The 21,737-nt window shown below is 43.1% G+C and overlaps 1 protein-coding gene across 5 annotated transcripts in view; it reads left to right on the top strand.

Annotated features, from left to right (window-relative positions):
* The window catches only part of LOC110534856 (vasodilator-stimulated phosphoprotein), a 39,324-nt gene that overhangs the window by 4,905 nt on the left and 12,682 nt on the right, over nt 1-21,737 (top strand). For all 5 annotated transcript variants that reach the window (XM_021619791.2, XM_036989792.1, XM_036989793.1 and 2 more), the window contains exons 2-8: nt 6,479-6,650; nt 12,013-12,193; nt 12,703-12,769; nt 14,457-14,766; nt 15,215-15,318; nt 15,450-15,498; nt 17,241-17,271. In XM_021619791.2, the coding sequence (XP_021475466.2) occupies nt 6,479-6,650; nt 12,013-12,193; nt 12,703-12,769; nt 14,457-14,766; nt 15,215-15,318; nt 15,450-15,498; nt 17,241-17,271 (914 nt within the window). The remainder of the gene's footprint in view (nt 1-6,478; nt 6,651-12,012; nt 12,194-12,702; nt 12,770-14,456; nt 14,767-15,214; nt 15,319-15,449; nt 15,499-17,240; nt 17,272-21,737) is intronic.

Below are 21,737 nucleotides of genomic sequence, written 5' to 3'. Positions count from 1 at the left end.
CTCTATTTCTGCCTATGTGTATGAGTGTCTCGGTGCCTTCGGTTTTTACGTTATTATAGTGATAGCCTTTATACTTGTAGCTAGCAAGATGAAAAGTCACTAGGCTATTATTCGCTATCCATTATAGGTATATACAGAAAGCCTGTTTTCTTGAATTGTAAAGTTGGGTTGAAGGTGGAGCTGTGAGTGTTTGTATAATGCTCTATAGGTTGGAATATTCTGTGTCTCTATGCATTTATTTGTTTTCAGAGTGAAGTCAGACAGTCTGTGGCTGAAACACTGTGTCACCCAGGCCACATTCATAGTTGGCAATAGGAGTTGGCTAAGCAGCACGAACAGACCAGTGACCTGGCTAGAGTGAGTCAGGGTGTGAGTTGGCTCATTTAATGCTAGCTCTGGTTCCTCTTTTTGGGGTGAGCCTCAGTACTCAGAAGTGGCTTCATCTCCTTGTCTCCTCTACTTATTATGCACTGATCTGAAAGTATTTGAGAGGCGTAAATGCAATATGATGGATGACCTGCCAGGGTTGTGTTCAGTACGCCACGCAGCAGAAAACATTTTAAAAACGTTTTGCAACAGAACTCAAATGAGAACTATTTTTTGGATATATCCAGGTAGTCTATCTCTGTTTCAGTCCACTTTCTTCCGTTTAGTGCATAAAAAACACAAACCAGGTATTTCTAATCCATCTTTTTGAAATGCAGATGAAAGGAAACATCTTTAAATTATTACAAACGATCTTGGAAACCTCTACCAAAATATCATGATCTTTGACTCACCCTTTTAGAAGAACGATGGTGGCCAGCTGGTTTCTGTTATCTCAGTGCTACAACTAATGACAACCATACACATCAATCATAATATTTTATGACACCCACCTTCTAACCTTCTAACCCACCTTCTATATATCCCCACTTGTAATATAAATATATATTTCTTTGAAAGCAATTTTGGTGCATTGTATTAACTTTGGTTTATTACAAACTATAGACCATTTCCATGGTCTATAACCCAACCAAGCCGCACTGCTTAACACAGTGCGCATCCAACCCGGAAGCCAGCCACACCCATGTGTCGGAGGAAACACAGTGCACCTGGCAGCCTTGGTTAGCGTGCACTGCGCCCGGCCCGCCACAGGAGTCGCTGGTGCGCGATGAGACAAGGATATCCCTACCAACCAAACCCTCCCTAACCCGGACGACGCTAGGCCAATTGTGCGTCGCCCCACGGACCTCCCGTTCGCGGCCGGTTGCGACAGAGCCTGGGCGCGAACCCAGAGTCTCTGGTGGCACAGCTGGCGCTCTGGAGGCCCTCATTTCTATGGTCTATTGATGAGGTTTATGACTAAAGTGCATGGAGATGGAATTTCCTTAACCTAGAGGCAGGCATATGACTATCCGGTTTATGACATTTATGACAACAAAAACAACAACTCAATATTAGGAAGGTGTTTTTAATGTTTGGTTTACTCAGTGTGGTTTGTTTTATATTTATAAGAGCTGATAAGAGCTAACCCAGTGTGTTTGAAAGCATTCCCCAGTGAACAAGGCTCTGGAGTGAAATGTCCCCTAGTAGGTACAGATCTAGGATCAGATCTGGACCTAACCTTAACCATCAGTGGGGAAAATGCTTAACTCACTCAAGATCAGCATCTAGGCAACTTCACCCTAATGCTCACCTAGTGTGTTTGATAGCATTCATTACCCTAGTGAGCAGGAAGTTGCAGTGGCACCAACACTGAATTTGTGTCTACACTTCACTCATCGCATGTCTCATTCTGTAGCCGCTCCATCAATTATTTTCACACCTCTACCACCATCTGGCAATGTCTCTGTGTCTCTGTCAACTAGTGTCTGTCTGTCTCTCAACTAGTGTCTGACTGCTTGCGTGTGCGCACATGAATGTGTACTTCCTGTCTAAGCTTAGACACGAAGACAAAACTGTGTGAAAGTGATGATAATATTATGACCTCTCAGTAGCATACAGCACATTTGGCCTTGGATATGTACTGAGCAGAACGCTAAATCTGTCAGTACTCGAAGATCAAGTCAACACTGTAGTTGAGTCAGGCTCCCTGATTTACAGTCTGTATTTTAGGGTACATTGAGAGAACTGAAAGTAAGCCCTAAACACACTTGCCGCTATTCTTAGACACGTTCAATGGCTTTAGTGGCTCTGCTATTGTATGTGGGTGTTTCAATTACCTGTGTGTCTTTGTTTGTGTGTCTCTGTCAGACTTTCTATGCAGCACTGGTGTGTTTGTGTGTGACCTGTGTTTGTTGTCACTGCTGCAGGGCTGGACACACACACACACACACACACACACACACAGGCACCATGGGTTCTGTAAACAAACTCAACCCCTGATACAGAACAACTCCTAGAAACCAAGAGAGGTGGAGGGAGGGAGATGTGGGTGAAGACAGGGAAAATGGGTTGAGTTGAAAGGCACACACACACACACACACACGTGAGGAACAGGAATTTGCACTGCCTTTAGGTAGACCTGAGCATCAGATACTGTTTTTAGTCTTTAACCCTTTCATATCTGACTGCATATTACAGTTGACTTTTGTCACATTGTTGTTTTTCAGATAGCCTTTTAGTTAAAGGGTGTCGCCGAAACAGTTATGCAGTCATGTCATCATTTTTCATTAAAGAACCTTCAGAATTTAGGTTGATGTCATAATGTTTTTGTTTATCACTGTACTCAATCAAATGCCTGTCAGATAATGCAGCATGATAGATGGCAGAACTTCTCTGCCTGATTGAGGTAGATTGAAATAAGATTAAATCCCACCACCTCGGAATATAATGCCTTCTGTGTGTGCCTGTGTGCATGCTTTTTGGGTGTTTTTTTGGGGGGGGGGGGTGCATATCCTGGTGTACATTTGACATTTGCACCTTTTGTCTGTGTGTATGCCTGTGTGTTTGCAGTGTGTGTGCCTGTGTGCATGCTTTTTGGGTGTTTTTTGTGGGGGGTGCATATCCTGGTGTACATTTGACATTTGCGTATGCCTGTGTGTATGCCAGTGTGTATGCCTGTGTGTATGTTTACACTGTGTATGCCTGTGTGTATGTTTACACTGTGTATGTTTACAGTGTGTATGCCTTTGTATATGCTAGTGTTTGCAGTGTGTCGATAGGCAAAGCCAAGGGCACTGAGCCAGACCATATTAGGCTGCAGTTTGTGAGAGCAGGAAGTGTTCAGGGCTCGGATTCCCCGGGAAGTCGGGGATTGTTTCACGTCTCACACTGCCGCGGAGGAGGAAGTAGCTGAGACTTTCTCACACGCGTTACTGTGGTGACGCCGCATGTGACCTTGCATGGTAGCAGAGTCTGAGAAAACGAATCCACAAAGGCACACTCTGAAAGAGATTATCCAGTACATTTGTATTCTTGTTATCCAGTAGTGGACTATACCCAAAGATCCGATCTGGGACCCGAGCGGGTACGGATCTGACGGTTCTCGGGTAGGTGTAATTTTATTTATTTTTGTATTTTACTCCCCAATTTTGTGGTATCCAATTGTTAGTAGTTACAACTCCCGTACGGGCTCGGGAGAGACTAAGGCCTTGCGTCCTCTTAACACAGCGCGCATCCAACCCGGAAGCCAGCCGCACTAATGTGTCGGCGGAAACACCGTGCACCTGGCGACCTGGCTAGCGTGCACTGCGCCCGGCCCGCCACAGGAGTCGCTAGTGCGCGATGAGACAAGGATATCCCTACCGGCCAAACCCTCCCTAACCCGGACGACGCTAGGCCAATTGTGCGTCGCCTCACGGACCTCCTGGTCGCGGCCGGCTGCGACAGAGCCCAGGCGCGATCCCAGAGTCTCTGGTGGCACAGCTAGCGCTGCGATGCAGTGCCCTAGAACACTGCGCCACCCGGAAGGCCCTGGGTATGTGTAATTTTAACGGACTTATCCTGAAGGACCTGTACAGATACGTACGTGACTGATACAGTTGTGAGAGAGAGAGAAGTTGTATAATTTATGCTGCTGCTCTTGCTTTTCACGAGAGTGGCACGTGTAGCTTGTTGATGTTGGCCAATCATAAGTCATCAAAGCTGCAATAGGCTACAGTCATAGAGCATCGTTAGGAGATGCCTAATCAATGGAAAATGTTATTAAACATTCAAGTAGAAGGATAGGCTACAATGAACAAGAGCCAACAGGTAGGTTGCTACTTAATATTCTGAATGGAGTTGTTGTTTGTAACTGTGTAGGATGAGAAACTGCATGTTGCTTCAATTAGCCTAGCTAGCTAGCATAACTAGCTTCTCACGATTTTGATGCAGTCAAGACTGGTACTAAGACTGGTACTATGTAATCATATTGGATGATAAATAACCTAGCTACTGTATGGCAGCTATTAGTCTACTAAAGTGTGAGTCGGCTTGGTTGGTTGGTGTATCATCTCTCCCGCCGTCCTCCCTGCTCACCGCGTCACTCGCTCACACTCACAGTAGCCTACACACACAGCATGGCCCCTCGCCCCTCTCTACCTCCTCTCCCTCAAGCTTTATCAGCTCTGGTTAATAAAGTTGCTTCCTTCACTCAGATCCCACCTGGTGTGGATCCGACCAGGTCTATACGGAATGAATTTAGTTGTCCTCGGGTCCGTTAGGAACGGGTGTCCTATATTTAGTGTATGCATATTGGGTCCGGGTGGGAAAGCCCCAGGCACATTTCGGAACAGGTCAACATTTTTGGACTAGAGGTTAAGGCCTCTAGTTCTTAGGGCCGGGACGATACCAGTATTGCGATATTCGTTTGTATCGTGGCAAGGAAACAAAACACAGAGGATTTAACTTCTTTAGGAAAAACCTTAAGTTGTCATCCAGAGTCACGTATTTATTTCCCAAGCTATAGCGTACCATATTTTACATACAGCAGGTTTTAAAGGTCCAATGTATAAATATTGCGATACTGATATCTTCCCGGGCATAGTAGTTCTCAAAGTAGTGTTCATGAGCCAAAAGTGGTCCCTGGAAATTGCCTACACACACACACCCCTTCAAAATAAAAATCAAAAATGTATTTATCCTTTATTTAACCAGGTAGGCCAGTTGAGAACAAGTTCTCATTTACAACTGCGACCTGTCCAAGATAAAGCAAAGCAGTGCGACAAAAACAACAGATTTACACATGGGAAAAACACACGTACAGTTAATAACACAATCGAAATATCTATATACAGTGTGTGCAAATGTAGTAAGATTAGGGAGGTACGGCAATAAATTGGGCATAGTGGTGAAATATTTACAATTTAGCATTAACACTGGAGTGATAGATGTGCAGATTCTGATGTGCAAGTAGAGATACTGGGGTGCAAAAGAGCAAAAATAAATAACAATATGGGATGAGGTAGTTGGGTGGGCTATTTACAGATGGGCTGTGTACAGGTGCGGTGAGCTGCTCTGACAGCTGATGCTTAAAGTTAGTGAGGGAGATATGAGTCTCCAGCTTCAGTGATTTTTGCAATTCTTTCCAGTCATTGGCAGCAGAGATGAGTGGATTCAGTTATTTCAGCCACACCAGTTGCTGAAAGGTGTATAAAATCGAGTGCACAGCCATGCAATCTTCATAGACAAACATTAGCAGTAGAATGGCCCGTACTAAAAAGCTCAGTGACTTTCAACGTGGCACCATCATAGAATGGCACCTTTCCAACAAGTCTGTTAATCAAATTTCTGCCCTGCTAGAGCAGAATGGGAGTAACTCCCCAAATACAGGTGTGCCAAGCTTGTAGCGTCATACCCAAAAAGACTCGAGGCTGTAATCGCTGCCAAAGGTGCTTTAACAAAGTACTGAGTAAAGAGTCTGAATACTTATGCATATGTGATATTTCAGTTTTTTTTATTTTATACATTTGCACTAATTTCTAAAAACCTGTTTTTGCTTTGTCATTATGGGGTATTGTGTGTCGATTGATAAGGAGAGAAAAAAACATTTTAATCCATTTTAGAATAAGGCTGTAACGTAACAAAATGTGGAAAAGGTCAAGGGTTCTGTATACTTTCCATGCTGTCACTCAAATGGATAGGGGCCTGGCCCACGTGGGGGAAAATGTCGCCGCACAGCTTCCAGAAAAATGGTGCTGAAAAGTCACTCGTGATTGTATCTGTTTACTGTAAAACATTGCTTCGTAAGCTCTTTTAAGCGTCCTGAAGTTCCTCGTCTTGCTCTTACTGGCATAAAGCAACATCGACAACAAAGCAATGTCCACAACAGTGCATTAACTGCACTCAAAACCCAGATATGGGCGATCTCATTATTTCCTTGTCGGAGATGACTGAATTAACTCCTTCCCTCTTTCTTTCCCTCCACACACTCCCTGTTTCTATCTCTCTTCATCTCTCCTCTTCCTTCATCTCTTAATCTCTCTGCCACCCTTTCCCTGTTCATCGCTCTCTCTCTGTCCCTCTCCTCTACCCTTCTATTCCTTTCCCTCTTTCCTCCATCTTTCTCTCTCAGTGAGTCCAGTATCTGCCAGGCGCGGGCCACGGTCATGCTGTACGATGATGCTAACAAGCGCTGGGTGCCAGCAGGCACAGGGGGCCAGGCCTTCAGCAGGGTCCAGATCTACCACAACCCCGTGGCCAACACATTCCGAGTGGTGGGACGCAAGATTCAGGCCGACCAGCAGGTAACTAGTGTACACACACACACCATGAACAGAGAAATTCCGAGGAGGCACTGTCAGATATTCGATTGAGCAAAATGGCTGTTTTGTTTTACTTTTTTTAAGCTTTCACGTCTTTCATCAAGTATTTCTGTCCGACTTCTCACTAATCAAACTACTGGGCACAGATGTCAATTCAATGTCTTTTCCACGTTGGTTCAACATCATTTAATTGAAATGATGTGGAAACAATGTTGATTCAACCAGTGTATGCCCAGTGGGTATCTATAATGGCTACAACAGCTGTTGTGAGGTTGGGAGGAACCACTATGGTGGCTCATCAAGATCAAACACATTTTACAGTATTTACTGTATTAAACATTTTAATCTGTGATGTCTTGAATCAATAAGTATTCAACCCCTTTGTTATGGCAAGTCTAAATAAGTTCAGGAGTAAAATGTTGCTTATCAAATAACAAGTTACATGGACTCTATCTGCAATAATTAGTTTTTAACATAATTTGGAAATGACTACCTCATCTCTGTACCACACATACAGTCATCTGTAAGGTCCCTCAGTCAAGCAGAGAATTACAAGCATTAATTCAACCACAAAGATCAGGGAGGTCTTCCAATGCCTAACAAATACGGGCACTGAATATCCCTTTGAGCATTATGGAGGTATTAATTGCACTTTGGGTGGTGTATCAATACACCCAGTCACTACAAAGATACAGGCTTCCTTCCTAACTCCGTTGCCGGAGAGGAACGAAACAGCTCAGGGATTTCACCATGAGGCCAATGGGGACTTTAAAACTGTTACAGAGTTTAATGGCTGTGAGAGGAGGACACTGAAGGTGGACCAACAACATTGTAGTTACGCCACAATACTTGCCTAATTGACAGAGTGAAAAGAAGGAAGCCTGTACAGAATAAAAATATTCAGAAACATGCAACTACGCACTAAAGTAATACTTCAAAATAATGTGTCAAAGCAAATCACTTTTTGTCCTGAATGCGAAGTGTTATATTTGGGGCAAATTCAATACAACACTTTATTCAGTACCACTCTCCATATTTTCAAGCATAGTGGTGGCTGCATCATGTTTTGGGTATGCTTGTAATCGTTAAGGACTGGGGATTTTTTCAGGTTAAAAAAAGGAACGGAATGGAGCTAAGCACAGGCAAAATCCTAGTCGGCAAGCTTGGTTCAGTCTGCTTTCCACCAGAGACTGGGAGATGATTTCACCTTTCAGTAGGACAATAACCTAAAACACAAGGCCAAGTCTACACTGGAGTTGCTTACCAAGAAGAGAGTGAATGTTCCTGAGTTATCTGGTTACAGTTTTGACTTAAATTTGCTTGGAAATCTATGGCAATACCTGAAAATGGTTGTCTAGCAATTTTCAACAACAAATCTGACAGAGCTTGAATAATTTGGAAAAGAATATGGGCAAATGTTGCACTATCCAGGTGTGGAAACTCTTAGACTTACCCACAAAGTTGATAATAACATGAATGTTTTTTTTATGAATGTTTTACAAATGTTTGAATTTTTCTTGAACTTTGAAATTAGAGTATTTTGTGTAGATTATTGACAAAAAAATGACAATTAAATCTATTTTAATCCCACTTTGTAATACAACAAAATGTAGAAAAGGTCAAGGGGTTAGAATACTCTCTGAAAGCACTGTGTGTATATTTACACATTTACAGTACCAGTCAGAGTTTGGACACCTACTAATTCAAGGGTTTTTCTTTTATTTTTACTATTTTCTATTGTAGAATAATAGTGAAGACGACAAACTATGAAATAACACATATGGAATCATGGAGTAATACTTTAGATTCTTCAAAATAGCCACACTTTGCCTTGACTTTGCACACTCTTGGCATTCTCTCAACCAGCTTCACCTAGAATGCTTTTCCAACAGTCTTGAAGGCGTTCCCACATATGCTGAGCACTTGTCGGCTGCTTTTCCTTCACTCTGCGGCACACAATTGCCCCAGCGTTGTCCGGGTTTGACCGGTGTAAGTCGTCATTGTAAATAATAATTTGTTCTTAACTGACTTGCCTAGTTAAATAAAGGTTCAATTAATAAAACTCCAGGCTGTATCACAACCGTCTGTGATTGGGAGTCCCATAGGGCGGCACACAATTGGCCCAGCATCGTCCGGGTTTGGCCGGTGTAGGCAGTCATTGTATAAGAATTTTAAGATTTAATAAGATTTAAATACGTTTTTTTTCTTCTTTAAAAAAAATTAAGATCATCCCAAACCATCTCATTTCAGTTGAGGTCAGGTGATTGTGGAGGCCATGGTGATCTAATGAGGCATTCCATCGCTCTCCTTCTTGGTCAAATAGCCCTTACACAGCCTGGAGGTGTGATTTGGGTCATTGTCCTGTTGAAAAACTAATGATAGTCCCACTGAGCGCAAACCAGATGGGATGGCATATCGCTGCAGAATGCTGTGGTAGCCATTTTGGTTAAGTGTACCTTGAATTCTAAATCAATCACAGACAGTATCACCAGCAAAGCACCCCCACACCATAACACATCCATGCTTCACGGTGGGAACCACAAATGCGGAGATCATCCGTTCACCTATTCTTTGTCACAAAGACAAGGCGGTTGGACAGATTTCCACCGGTCTAATATCCATTACTCTTGTTTCTTAACCCAAGCAAGTCTTTTCTTCTAATTGGTGTCCTTTAGTAGAGGTTTCTTTGCAGCAATTCAACCATGAAGGCCTGGTTCACGCAGTCTCCTCTGAACAGTTGATGTTGAGATGTGTCTGTTACTTGAACTCTGAAGCATTTATTTGAGTTGCAATTACTGACGCTGGTAACTCTAATGAACTCATCCTCTGCAGGCAGCAGAGGTAACTCTGGGTCTTTCCTGTGGCAGTCCTCATGAGAGCCAGTTTCATCATAGCGCTTGATGGTTTTTGCAACTGCACTTGAATTGACTGACATGTCTTAAAGTAATGATGGACTGCCATTTATCTTTGCTTATTTGAGCTGTTCTTGCCATAATATGGACTTGGTCTTTTACCAAATATGGCTATCTTCTGTATACCACCCATATATTGTCACAACACCACTGATTGGCTCATTCAGGAAGGAAAGAAATTCCACAAATGTAACTTTTAACAAAGCACACCTGTTAATTGAAATGCATTCCAGGTCATGAAGCTGGTTGAGAGAATGCCAAGAGTGTGCAAAGCTTTCATCAAGGCAAAGTGTGGCTGCTTTGAAGAACCTCAAATATAAAATAGTTTTATTTGGTGACTACATGATTCCATATTTCATAGTTTTGATGTCTCTATTTTACAATGTAGAAAAGAGTGAAAATAAACACCCTTGAATGATTAGGTGTGTCCAAACTTTTGACTGTTACTGTACATACATATGAACACATACACGAGACAACAATGCGGTGCTTGGAGGGTAACATTTTTACTACTGGTCTGGAACCTCTTTGGAGTGTCTGACTGACTTGGACATTATTAGACAAACTGATCTGTAAATCTTGTGAGTGTTGCTATAACACCATATGGGAACCAGTCCCCTTGGTGCTTCCTTGCCCTGTCACACTCAAAGATTTGTAGTTAGGCTTTGTCAATTGTCTGTCTGCTGCAGACCGTGAACATGCAGCCATCAGCCTCTGCTCCTTGAGGTTAGTGTCATTAGTATAGTTTGGGTTGTATGTGTCAGATGTCTTCCTCTTTCTCTCTGGCTTCCCTATCTCACTTCTGTTTACTGTGTGTCACTACCTCTGCTCTCGCACTAACACCTTCCTCTCACACTAGGGTAGTGGAGGACGCACACTAAGACGAAAGAGACCTAGTGTAGCCTAGCCTAACTTGAACCAACTTTTAGTTTAGTTTATCCTAGCCTAGCATCTTAGCACAGTTTACAAAAGCTCTATTGCTTTGGAAAGGGCAATGGAAGGGTCCACACTACTAGTAGCACAAGTGACTAGAGAGACTTAGCCCAGCATATTAGCACAGTTTCACTAATAGCTCTGTTTTCAAATGCACCTCCGCTTCACTGATTCCACAGATGGGGCCAGGCAGGTCACCCGTGATACAAGTCAGTATTCAACGTCCATCCATGTCTGAGGACGTTGGGAGGAGATATGGAAACTGGACACTAGGGGAAACAGTGAGCGCTGTTACCTTCAAGTAGTGTTGTGGATGGGTATAAGCATCTGCCTCTGGTTCAAAAGGTTGCATGTTCAAATCCAGTGATAGAAAGTTATTTTTCAAATATTTATTCAAAGCATATTCTAAACCTTACCCACTAACCATTCAGAGTTAATGGCTAACCTTAAGAATTTTGCAGCAATTACAGCTGCAAGTCTCTATAAGCTTGGCATATCTAGCCACTGGGATTTCTGCCTATTCTTCAAGGCAAAACTGCTCTAGCTCCTTCAAGTTGGATGGGTTCCGTTGGTGTACAGCAATCTTTAAGTCATACCACAGATTCTCAATTGGATTGAGGTCTGGGCTTTGACTAGACCATTCCAAGACATTTAAATGTTTCCCCTTAAACCACTTGAGTGTTGCTTTAGCAGTATGCTTAGGGTCATTGTCCTGCTGGAAGGTGAACCTCCGTCCCAGTCTCAAATCGCTGGAAGACTGAAACAGGTTTCCCTCAAGAATTTCCCTGTATTTAGCGCCATCCTTCAGTTCTTACCAGTTTCCCATTCCCTGCCAATGGAAAAACATCCCCACGTTATGATGCTGCCACCACCATGCTTCACTGTGGGGATGGTGTTCTCTGAGTGATGAGAGGTGTTTGGTTTGCGCCAGAAATAGTGTTTTCCTTGATGGCCAAAAAGCTCAATTTTAGTCTCATCTAACCAGAGAACCTTCTTCCATATGTTTGGGGAGTCTTCCACATACTTCTCCACAACTTTGTCCCTGACCTGTTTGGAGAGCTCCTTGGGCTTCATGGTGCTGCTTGCTTGGTGGTGCCCTTTCCTTAGTGGTGAGAGTGAATACATATGCACGCACCACTTTTCCGTTTTTTAATTTTTTTAAAATAATTTTTTGAAATGAGTTCTTTTTTTTCTGCTCCATTTTACTTTTACTAATTTTATGTCCATTACAAAAAATAAAAATCCATTTAAATTACAGGTTGTAATACCAAAGGGGAATGAATAGTTTTGCAAGGCACTGACTGTAGCACTAGTTGAGCATAAAGGGATACAAGGATAAAAAAAAATTGAAATACAAGGTACAAATACAATCTAGGTTCTCTCTCCAGTGTTTACTTACCTACACATGCTATATTCCACACACATTCTCTCAGTGAATGCATACTCTCATTCCACTCATAGTTTCTCATTGTCTTTTACTTCCTGCCTGACACTCCCAGGTGGTGATCAACTGTCCAATCGTCAAGGGGCTGAAGTACAATCAGGCCACAACCAACTTCCACCAGTGGCGGGACGCCCGGCAGGTGTGGGGGCTGAACTTCGGCAGCAAGGAGGACGCCACCCTCTTTGCCAACGGCATGATGCACGCCCTGGAGGTGCTGAGTGCTCTCGGCGACTCGGGTATGACCCACAATATAGGACAAAAATACAATGCATACCAAAAATATATATCGAAAAATAAATGAACGTGAAACGCATTTTGTTTGTTCACTGTGAATTTTTTATAAATTGAACGGAAGGTCGCTCGCCTGTTATTTCTTTCTTGCTGCAATCAGTGATCTGTAATCCACAGTAGGGGAAACTGCACCACTGTGCTCCTCACCACCATTGTTGTTATTATTTTTATTTTTTGTCGAAGCGGAGGTGAGGAGCGTCGCGCAACGTGATATATATATATTTGTTTACAGTGATGTCAGAGGAGGAAAAACAGTATTTGTTGTCTGCAGCCACTTCTTCTAATATCGCAAACGAACGTGGCTGTTTCACCATTAAGGATTCCAGCCTTTATCTAACACCATTGGATAGATTTTGTCAGAAAGGGAGAAGGGAAAGATACTTAAAAAATGCATTTAAACAGGACCGCTAAAATACACATTACTCACTCACTCATTGTCTTTTTCTATCCTCAGGATACTCCTCTCTCCCTCGCCCTGTCCAGAATGGACCCTCCCCAGAGGAGCTGGAGCAGCAGAGGAGGTACCGTTCACATGATTTTAGGGTTTCTTCAGGTGCTGAGTAGTACAGCACCAAATATAAGTTCTCTATAGCTCCAGGTTAATAATGTTCCTGTTGCATACCAACTTACCCACATCTTCATATTGGTTGTGCACAATTATTAGTAAAACACACTCTCTACCTTACAACTTCACACATTTTATATGTCTAAAACACTCTGCGCCTCCCGAGTGGAGCAGCGGTCTAAGGCACTGCATTGCAGACCCATGAGGTGGCACACAATTGGCCCAGCATCATCTGGGTTAGGGGAGGGTTTGGCTGGCTGGGATGTCCTTGTCCCATCGCGTTCTAGCGACTCCTATGGTTGCCAGGTGCATGCACGCTAGCTTCGGTCACCAGCTGTACGGTGTTTCCTCTGACACATTGGTGCAGATGGCGTACGGGTTAAGCGAGCAATGTGTCAAGGAGCAGTGTGGTGAGGTCATGTTTTAGAGGCCGTGTAGCGAAATGCTTGTGTTTCTAGCTCCAACAGTGCAGTAATATCTAACTAACTGTTTCACAAGAATACACACAAATCTAAGTAAAGGAATGGAATTAAGCATACAGTGGGGTAAAAAACAATTTAGTCAGCCACTAATTGTGCAAGTTCTCCCACTTATAAAGATGAGAGGCCTGTAATTTTCATAATAGGTACACTTCAACTATGACAGACAAAATGAGAAAAAAAAAATCCAGAAAATCACATTAGTACGACATCCTAGAACTTTTGGCATACTAACTATATTTACGTCACAAATAGTACTGTTAGTGTAGTTAGTAGGAGTATTCAAAAACCGTTACCTATATTTTTTTATAAATGAAAATGTAGTCTAAAGCTTTTTCAAATAGCAGACATAGGCCTACTACTCCCCTGTTCTTAAAATAAGTATTTTACATGCATCAGCCTGAATTTCCAATTCTCCTGATAGGTTAACTCATTGGGGTGGGAATAAAGATTCTAGACAATAGCTTCAGCTGTCTGGTATCAACAGAAGATCAGCTTAATCACTGGTTTATACTTGTGGGTTTTTCGTTTTAGTGAAGCTTATTTTAGCATGCTGGTGCATGTAATCTCCCTTTAGCACTGGTTTTCATAAAAGTATACTAATACTAACTCGTTATTGTTATGCAATTTTGTGCTACTTTAAATTGTTTACATTTTATTTAGTCATTATTTTCTTACCTCTATTTCTTGAACTGCATTGTTGGTTAAGGACTTGTAAGTAAGCATTTCACAGTAAGGTTGTATTTGGTGTGTGTGACATATAATTTGATTTAAAACACTAATCTACAGTACCACACACTAAGTTATAATAGTGATCTTACATTGTACATGGGTGGTATGGTGTGTAGATGATGCGAAGATAATGTGTACATAATATGCAATCATGAGTCTTTCATTTTTTGTGTGTGCGTGTATACACCTTTGTGTGTGCCTGTTTATACAGATGTAGGATCTTAATTTGATAACCCTGTTGCAGGAGAACTTTCTGAAGTTCCATTTTGAAATTTCAGGCTTTATTTTCCCATACGATAATCATTTGCATTTCCTGTTGCTGCTGGATTTTTGTCCTGCTGTATCAAACTGGCTCAAATGAAAAGCTCCTACATCTCTGTGTGTGAACATTAACCGATATAAAGAACCCTGTCTGTGTCTCTCCCCTCGTAGAATGGAGCTGCAGAGGCAGGAGCAGCAGGAGAGAGAGAGACAGGCCGCAGCCATCCCTCCTACAGCCCCACCCGCCCCGCATGCCCCTCCCTCAGCCCCCGGTGGACCCCCGCCTCCCCCAGCCCCGCCACCACCCCCAGGCCCCCCACCTGCTGGCCCTCCACCCCCACCTGGCCCCCCACCACCCCCTGGGTCCGGGGCGCCACCTGCCCCACCTCTGCCAGGAGGAGGGGGGGATGGAGGGGGTCTCGGTGATCCCGGTGGACTAGCTGCTGCCCTAGCAGGAGCCAAACTACGCAAATCCACGAAGGTGAGACCAGTGTCAGACGTTTTCTAGGTAGTCTTCATTGCAGTCATGCTGTGCATATGACCAGATCTGACGAGGCCTGGAGAAGTATTTAACGTCTCAAGAGCCACGGCAATATCATATAGAAAATCTTCTTTGAATTGTGCAGGCATCGAACCTTCAGAAAAGACCTGGAACGCATCTCTTTTACTCGATATTCCATTGTTGATGCATGTTGAAAATTCAGTGAACACCTTGTTGATTCAGTGAGTCGAACAACTTTCAAATGCATCTTTTCTTCCACCCTTTTCTTGAGGTAATCCCTGGTCTTTAAGTGCATGGATATACTGTAGATGAAGACGTGGTTTCGACCTTTCTCAAATCTTAGTCCCAGATTAGTGATTTCTTCACGGAAGGTAGGAAAGAAGGGTGCATTTTAAAATATTGAAACTGAGCCTGTCTTTCTCTGTAGGAAGATAGTGGTGCGGCGGCACTTCCTACATCGGGAGGAGGTGGTGGGGGAGGTGGTGGGGGAGGAAATCTGATGGGGGAGATGAGTGCCATCCTGGCCCGACGGTGAGCCACTGTCTCAGTCTTTGTTAAATGTGGGCCTGGACGTTGTGTGTGATGTTTACGATCATATGACTGTGCATGTCTGTGATTGCTGAGGCTTAGACCTCGTCTTCATTGTGTGTCTTTGTATGCAGGAAGAAAATGTCAGATAATCCAGGCGCAAAGAAGGATGAGCCCGGCAATGTAAGTCTCCTGTCAATGATCTTTGTAGAGACAACAATCCTCCTCTCATAAATCCTTAAAGAGATTCTCCGGTAATTGTGTACTACGTCACGTATGCGTACCACGTTATTACTCTCTGTCTCTGCTGTGTCAACTGAGCCTTTGGGCCAGCCCTGTAACTTCACTGGATTACGCTGGGCAGACCTCTTGCTAGCTGTCACTCAAATGCAAGTGGTTGAAGCTCATAGGCTGGAACTCGAATTGCTATGGGGCTGGCCCACGTGGGGGGCAATGTAATGAAAATGGCCCGAGACAACTTTAACAAAAGTCTCTTTCACACTAGGGATTTCGTGGCTAACTGAGGTAAGCAGTAATTCTGCTCATAGATTATGTATGTATGAACTAGACATTGGAAGAGAAGGAGGTCCGCACAGCGTCAAAAAATGTTTTAAATCCAAAACTGAGGCTTGAATGCAAACTAGACCTTGACACATCCAGCCCAAAGCGGGAGGTTTAAAAAACGTAGGCTAATGCGATTAGCATGAGGTTGTAAGTAACAAGACAATTTCCCAGGACATAGACATATCTGATATGGGCAGAAAGATTAAATTCTTGTTAATCTAACTGCACTGTTCAATTTACAGTAGCTATTACAGTGAAAGAATAACATGCTATTGTTTGAGAAGAGTGCACAATTTTGAACATAAAGTTATTAATAAACAAATTAGGCACATTTGTGCAGTCTTGATACAACATTTTGAACAGAAATGCAATGGTTCATTGAATCAGTCTAAAACATTGCACATACGCTGCTGCCATAGAGTGGCTCAAATCTAAATTGCATCTGGGCTGGAATAATACATTATGGCCTTTCTCTTGCATTTCAAAGATGATGGTACAAAAAAAATACAAAACAGTTGTTTTTTTTTCTTTGTATTATCTTTTACCAGATAAATTGGGTTATATTCTCCTACATTCCTTTAATATTTCCACACATTTAAGTGTTTCCTTTCAAATGGTACCAAATACTATGCATATCTTTTTTCAGGGCCTGAGATACAGGCAGTTATATTTGGGTATGTCATTTTAGGTTAAAAATCTTTTAAAAAAGGGGCGGATCCTTAAGAGGTTTTAAGCAGTGGTGGAAAAAGTAAACGTAAAGATACTTTTTCTTTAGTTATTTTTTTTATTAAGGTAAGTCACCCAGTAAAATTCTACTTCAGTAAAAGTCTAAAAGTAGTTGGTTTAAAATATACTCAAGTATCAAAAGTAAAAGTATAAATAATTTCAAATTCCTTATATTAAGCAAACCAGATGGCACCATTTTCTTAATTAAAAAAATATATATATTTTTACGGAAAGCCAAAGGCACATGCCAACATTCAGACATAATTGACAAACGAAGCATGTGTGTTTAGTGATTCGACCAGATCAGAGGCAGTAGGGATGACCAGGGATGTTCTGTTGATAAGTCTGTGAATTTGACCTTTTTCCTGTCCTGCTAAGCATTCAAAATATAACGAGTACTTTTGGGTGTCAAGAAAATATACTTTTTACTCCATGCATTTTCTTTAAGGAATTTAGAGAAGTAAAAGTAGTTAAAGATATATAAATAGTAAAGTACAGATACCCCCCAAAAATACTTTATACCTCTGCTTTTAAGAATGTGTGTGTAAGCTGCAAGTCAAGTCACACTATGGTTAAAAACATATGTGCATAGTAAAGGGATGACACAATGTAATTTTCTTTCTCTGTGATTTTAGGAAGACTCCTCAAAGTCCTCAGGCCAAGGTGGTGAGTAGATCCACTGAAGTCTTCAGTCCATTCTTTTTGTGTTTGACTCAGCATATACCTGGGAGCTGTTCCAGAAAGCAGGATCAATGAGTTGGCCCGCTAACTGTTTCAAAAATGGCTGAATACATACATACATACATACATTCATACGTACATACAGTTGGAGTCGGAAGTTTACATACACTTAGGTTGGAGTCATTAAAACTCGTTTTTCAACCACTCCACAAATTTATTGTTAACAAACTATAGTTTTGACAAGTCAGTTAGGACATCTACTTTGTGTATGACAAGTCATTTTCCCAACAATTGTTTACAGACAGATTACTTCACTGTATCACAATTCTAGTGGGTCAGAAGTTTACATACACTAAGTTGACTGTGCTTTTAAACAGCTTGGAAAATTCCAGAAAATGATGCCATGGCTTTAGAAGCTTCTGATAGGCTAATTGACATCATTTGAGTCAATTGTAGGTGTACCTGTGGATGTATTTCAAGGCCTACCTTCAAACTCAATGCCTCTTTGCTTGACATCATGGGGAAATCAAAAGAAATCAGCCAAGACCTCAGAAAAACAATTGTAGACCTCCACAAGTCTGGTTCATCCTTGGGAGCAATTTCCAAACGCCTGAAGGTACCACTTTCATCTGTACAAACAATAGTATGCAAGTATAAACACCATGGAACCACGCAGTCGTCATACCGCTCAGGAAGGAGACGCATTCTGTCTCCTAGAGATGAACGTACTTTGGTGCGAAAAGTGCAAATCAATCCCAGAACGACATTAAAGGACCATGTGAAGCCGCTGGAGGAAACGGGTACAAAAGTGTCTATCTATATCCACAGTAAAACGAGTCCTATATCGACATAACTTGAAAGGCCGCTCAGCAAGGAAGAAGCCACTGCTTCAAAACCACCATAGGAAAGCCAGACTACGGTTTGCAACTGCACATGGGGACAAAGATCATACTTTTTGGAGAAATGTCCTCTGGTCTGATGAAACAAAAATAGAACTGTTTGGCCATAATGACCATCGTTATGTTTGGAGGAAAAAGGGGGAGGCTTGCAAGCTGAAGAACACCATCCCAACCTTGAATCACGGGGGTGGCAGCATCATGTTGTGGGGGTGCTTTGCTGCAGAAGAGACTGGTGCACTTCACAAAGTAGATGGCTTCATGAGGAAGGACATTTAGTGGAATATTGAAGCAACATCTCAAGACGTCAGTCAGGAAGTTAAAGCTTGGTCGCAAATGGGTCTTCCAAACGGACAATGACCCCAAGCATACTTTCAAAGTTGTGGAAAAATGGCTTAAGGACAAAGTCAAGGTATTGGAGTGGCCATCACAAAACCCTGACCTCAATCACATAGAACATTTGTGGGCAGAACTGAAAAAGCGTTTGCAAGCAAGGAGGCCTAAAAACCTGACTCCATTACACCAGCTCTGTCAGGAGGAAGGGGCCAAAATTCACCCAACTTATTGTGTGAAGCTTGTGGAAGGCTACCCGAAACGTTTGACCTCAAGCTAAACAATTTAAAGGCAATGCTACCAAATACTAATTGAGTGTTTGTAAACTTCTGACCCACTGAGAATGTGATGAACTAAATAAAAGCTGAAATAAATCATTCTCTCTGATATTATTCTGACATTTCACTTTCTTAAAATCAAGTGGTGATCCTAACTGAGCTAAAACAGGACATGTTTTACTTGGATTAAAATGGCGCCGGAAGAAATGGCAGCAGTTTTACGGGCACCCAACCAATTGTGCTATTATGTGGGGGTTTCTCGCGTTATTTGAAACTCATTTCGTACATAATGTTTCTGCAACCGTGTCTTATGGCAAAAAAAGAGCTTCTGGATGTCAGGACAGCGATCACTCACCTCGGATTAGACGTAGATTTGTTCTTCAACAAACAAGACGCACAAGACATTCTCCAAACATCCGGCAGGGCCGACATCCCCGTTATTTGCAAGAGGAAGCGACGCAGGTGTAGAGGACAAAGAGCTGGATGCCTGGTCAGGACCCGGAAAAGGTGAGTGGGAAAGCTGCCGTTACCGTCAATACTACTCGCCAACGTGCAATCATTGGACAATAAACTAGAAGTACAATCACAAATATCCTACCAACGGGACATCAAAAACTGTAATATCCTATGTTTCACGGAATCGTGGCTGAATGACAACATGGATATTCAGCTAGCGAGATAGAACATCACACTCCGGTAAGACGAAGGGGGGCGGTCGGTGCATATTTGTAAACAACAGCTGGTGGACGAAATCTAAGGAAGTCTCTAGATTTTGCTTGCCTGAGGAAGAGTATATTGTGATAAATTGCAGGCCACACTACTTGCCTAGAGTTTTCAGCTATACTTTTTGTGGCTGTTTATTTACCACCACAGACAGATGCTGGCACTAAGACCGCACTCAGTCAGCTGTATAAGGAAATAAGCAAACAGGAAACCACTCACCCAGAGGAGGCTCTCCTAGTGGCCGGAGACTTTAATGCAGTGAAACTTAAATCAGTTCAAACGAGTTCACCTGTACTCCACACACAGAGATGCGTGCAAAGCTCTCCCTTGCCCTCCATTTGGTAAATCCGACCACAACTCTATCCTCCTGATTCCTGCTGACAAGCGAAAATTAGTAGAGCTGCCTCTTTCAAGTTGTGGGACTCTAACCCGGAAGTTTACAAGAAATCCTGCGATGCTCTGCGACGAACCCATCAAAAAGGCAAAGCGTCAATACAGGGCTAAGACTGAATCATACTACGCCGGCTTCAACGCTCATCTTATGTGGCAGGGCTTGCAAACTATTACAGACTACAAAGGGAAGCACAGCCGCGAGCTGCCCAGTGACACGAGCCTACCAGACAAGCTAAATCACTTCTATGCCTGCTCCGAGTCGAGCAACACTGAGGCATGCATGAGAGCATCAGCTGTTCTGGGCGACTGTATGATCACGCTCACCTTAGCCGATGTGAGTAACCTTTAAACAGGTCAACATACACAAGGCTGCGGGGCCAGACGGATTACCAGGACGTGTGCTCCGGGCATGTGCTGACCAACTGGCAAGTGTCTTCACTGACATTTTCAACATGAGTTGAACATGATTGAGTCTGTAATACCAACATGTTTCAAGCAGACCACCATAGTCCCTGTGCCCAAGAACACAAAGGCAACCTGCCTAAATGACTACAGACCCGTAGCACTCATGTCCGTAGCCATGAAGTGCTTTGAAAGGTTGGTAATGGCTCACATCAACACCATTATCCCAGAAACCCTAGACCCACTCCAGTTTGCATACTGCCCAAACAGATCCACAGATGATGCAATCTCTATTGAACTCCACACTGCCCTTTCCCACCTGGAGAAAAGGAACACTTATGCGAGAATGCTATTCATTGACTACAGCTCAGCGTTCAACACCATAGTACCCTCAAAGCTCATCACTAAGCTAAGGATCCTGGGACTAAACACCATCTGCAACTAGATCCTGGACTTCCTGACCAGCCGCCCCTAGGTGGTGAGGGTAGGTAGCAACACATCTGCCACGCTGATCCTCAACACTGGAGCTCCCCAGGGGTGCGTGCTCAGTCCCCTCCTGTACTCCCTGTTCACCCACGACTGCATGGCCAGGCATGACTCCAACGCCATCATTAAGTTTGCAGATGACACAACAGTGGGTAGGCCTGATCACCGAAAACGACGAGACAGCCTATAGGGAGGAAGTCAGAGACCTGGCCGGGTGGTGCCAGAATAACAACCTATCCCTCAACGTAACCAAGACTAAGGAAATTATTGTGGACTACAGGAAAAAGAGGGCCGAGCACGCCCCCATTCTCATTGATGGGGCTGTAGTGAAGCAGGTTGAGATTTTCAAGTTCCTTGGTGTCCACATCAACAACAAACTAGAATGGTCCAAACACACCAAGACAGTCGTGAAGAGGGCACGACAAAGCCTATTCCCCCTCAGGAAACTAAAAAGATTTGGCATGGATCCTCAGATCCTCAAAAGGTTCAACAGCTGCAACATCGAGAGCATCCTGCCTGACTGGTTGCGTCACTGCCTGGTAATTTCTCGGCCTCTGACCACAAGGCACTACAGAGGGTAGTGCGTACGGCCCAGTACATCACTGGGACAAAGCTGCCTGCCATCCAGGACCTCGACACCAGGCAGTGTCAGAGGAAGGTCCTAAAAATGGTCAAAGACCCCAACCACCCAAGTCATAGACTGTTCTCTCTACTACCGCATGGCAAGCGGTACCGGAGTGCCAAGTCTAGGACAAAAAGGCTTCTCAACAGTTTTTACCCCGAAGCCATAAGACTCCTGAACAGGTAATCAAATGGCTACCCGGACTATTTGCATTGTGTGTCACAAATTATGCGTTTCTGAAATAGCATCGTTTTTAAGATATATAGACTTGAAATTAGCATGGTATAATTGACTCTACAACCAACAACCCATATCCAA

This window comes from Oncorhynchus mykiss, chromosome 10 (genome assembly GCF_013265735.2).
Source record: "Oncorhynchus mykiss isolate Arlee chromosome 10, USDA_OmykA_1.1, whole genome shotgun sequence".
Taxonomy (NCBI): domain Eukaryota; kingdom Metazoa; phylum Chordata; class Actinopteri; order Salmoniformes; family Salmonidae; genus Oncorhynchus; species Oncorhynchus mykiss.
This window is presented reverse-complemented; position numbering and strand designations above follow the sequence as displayed.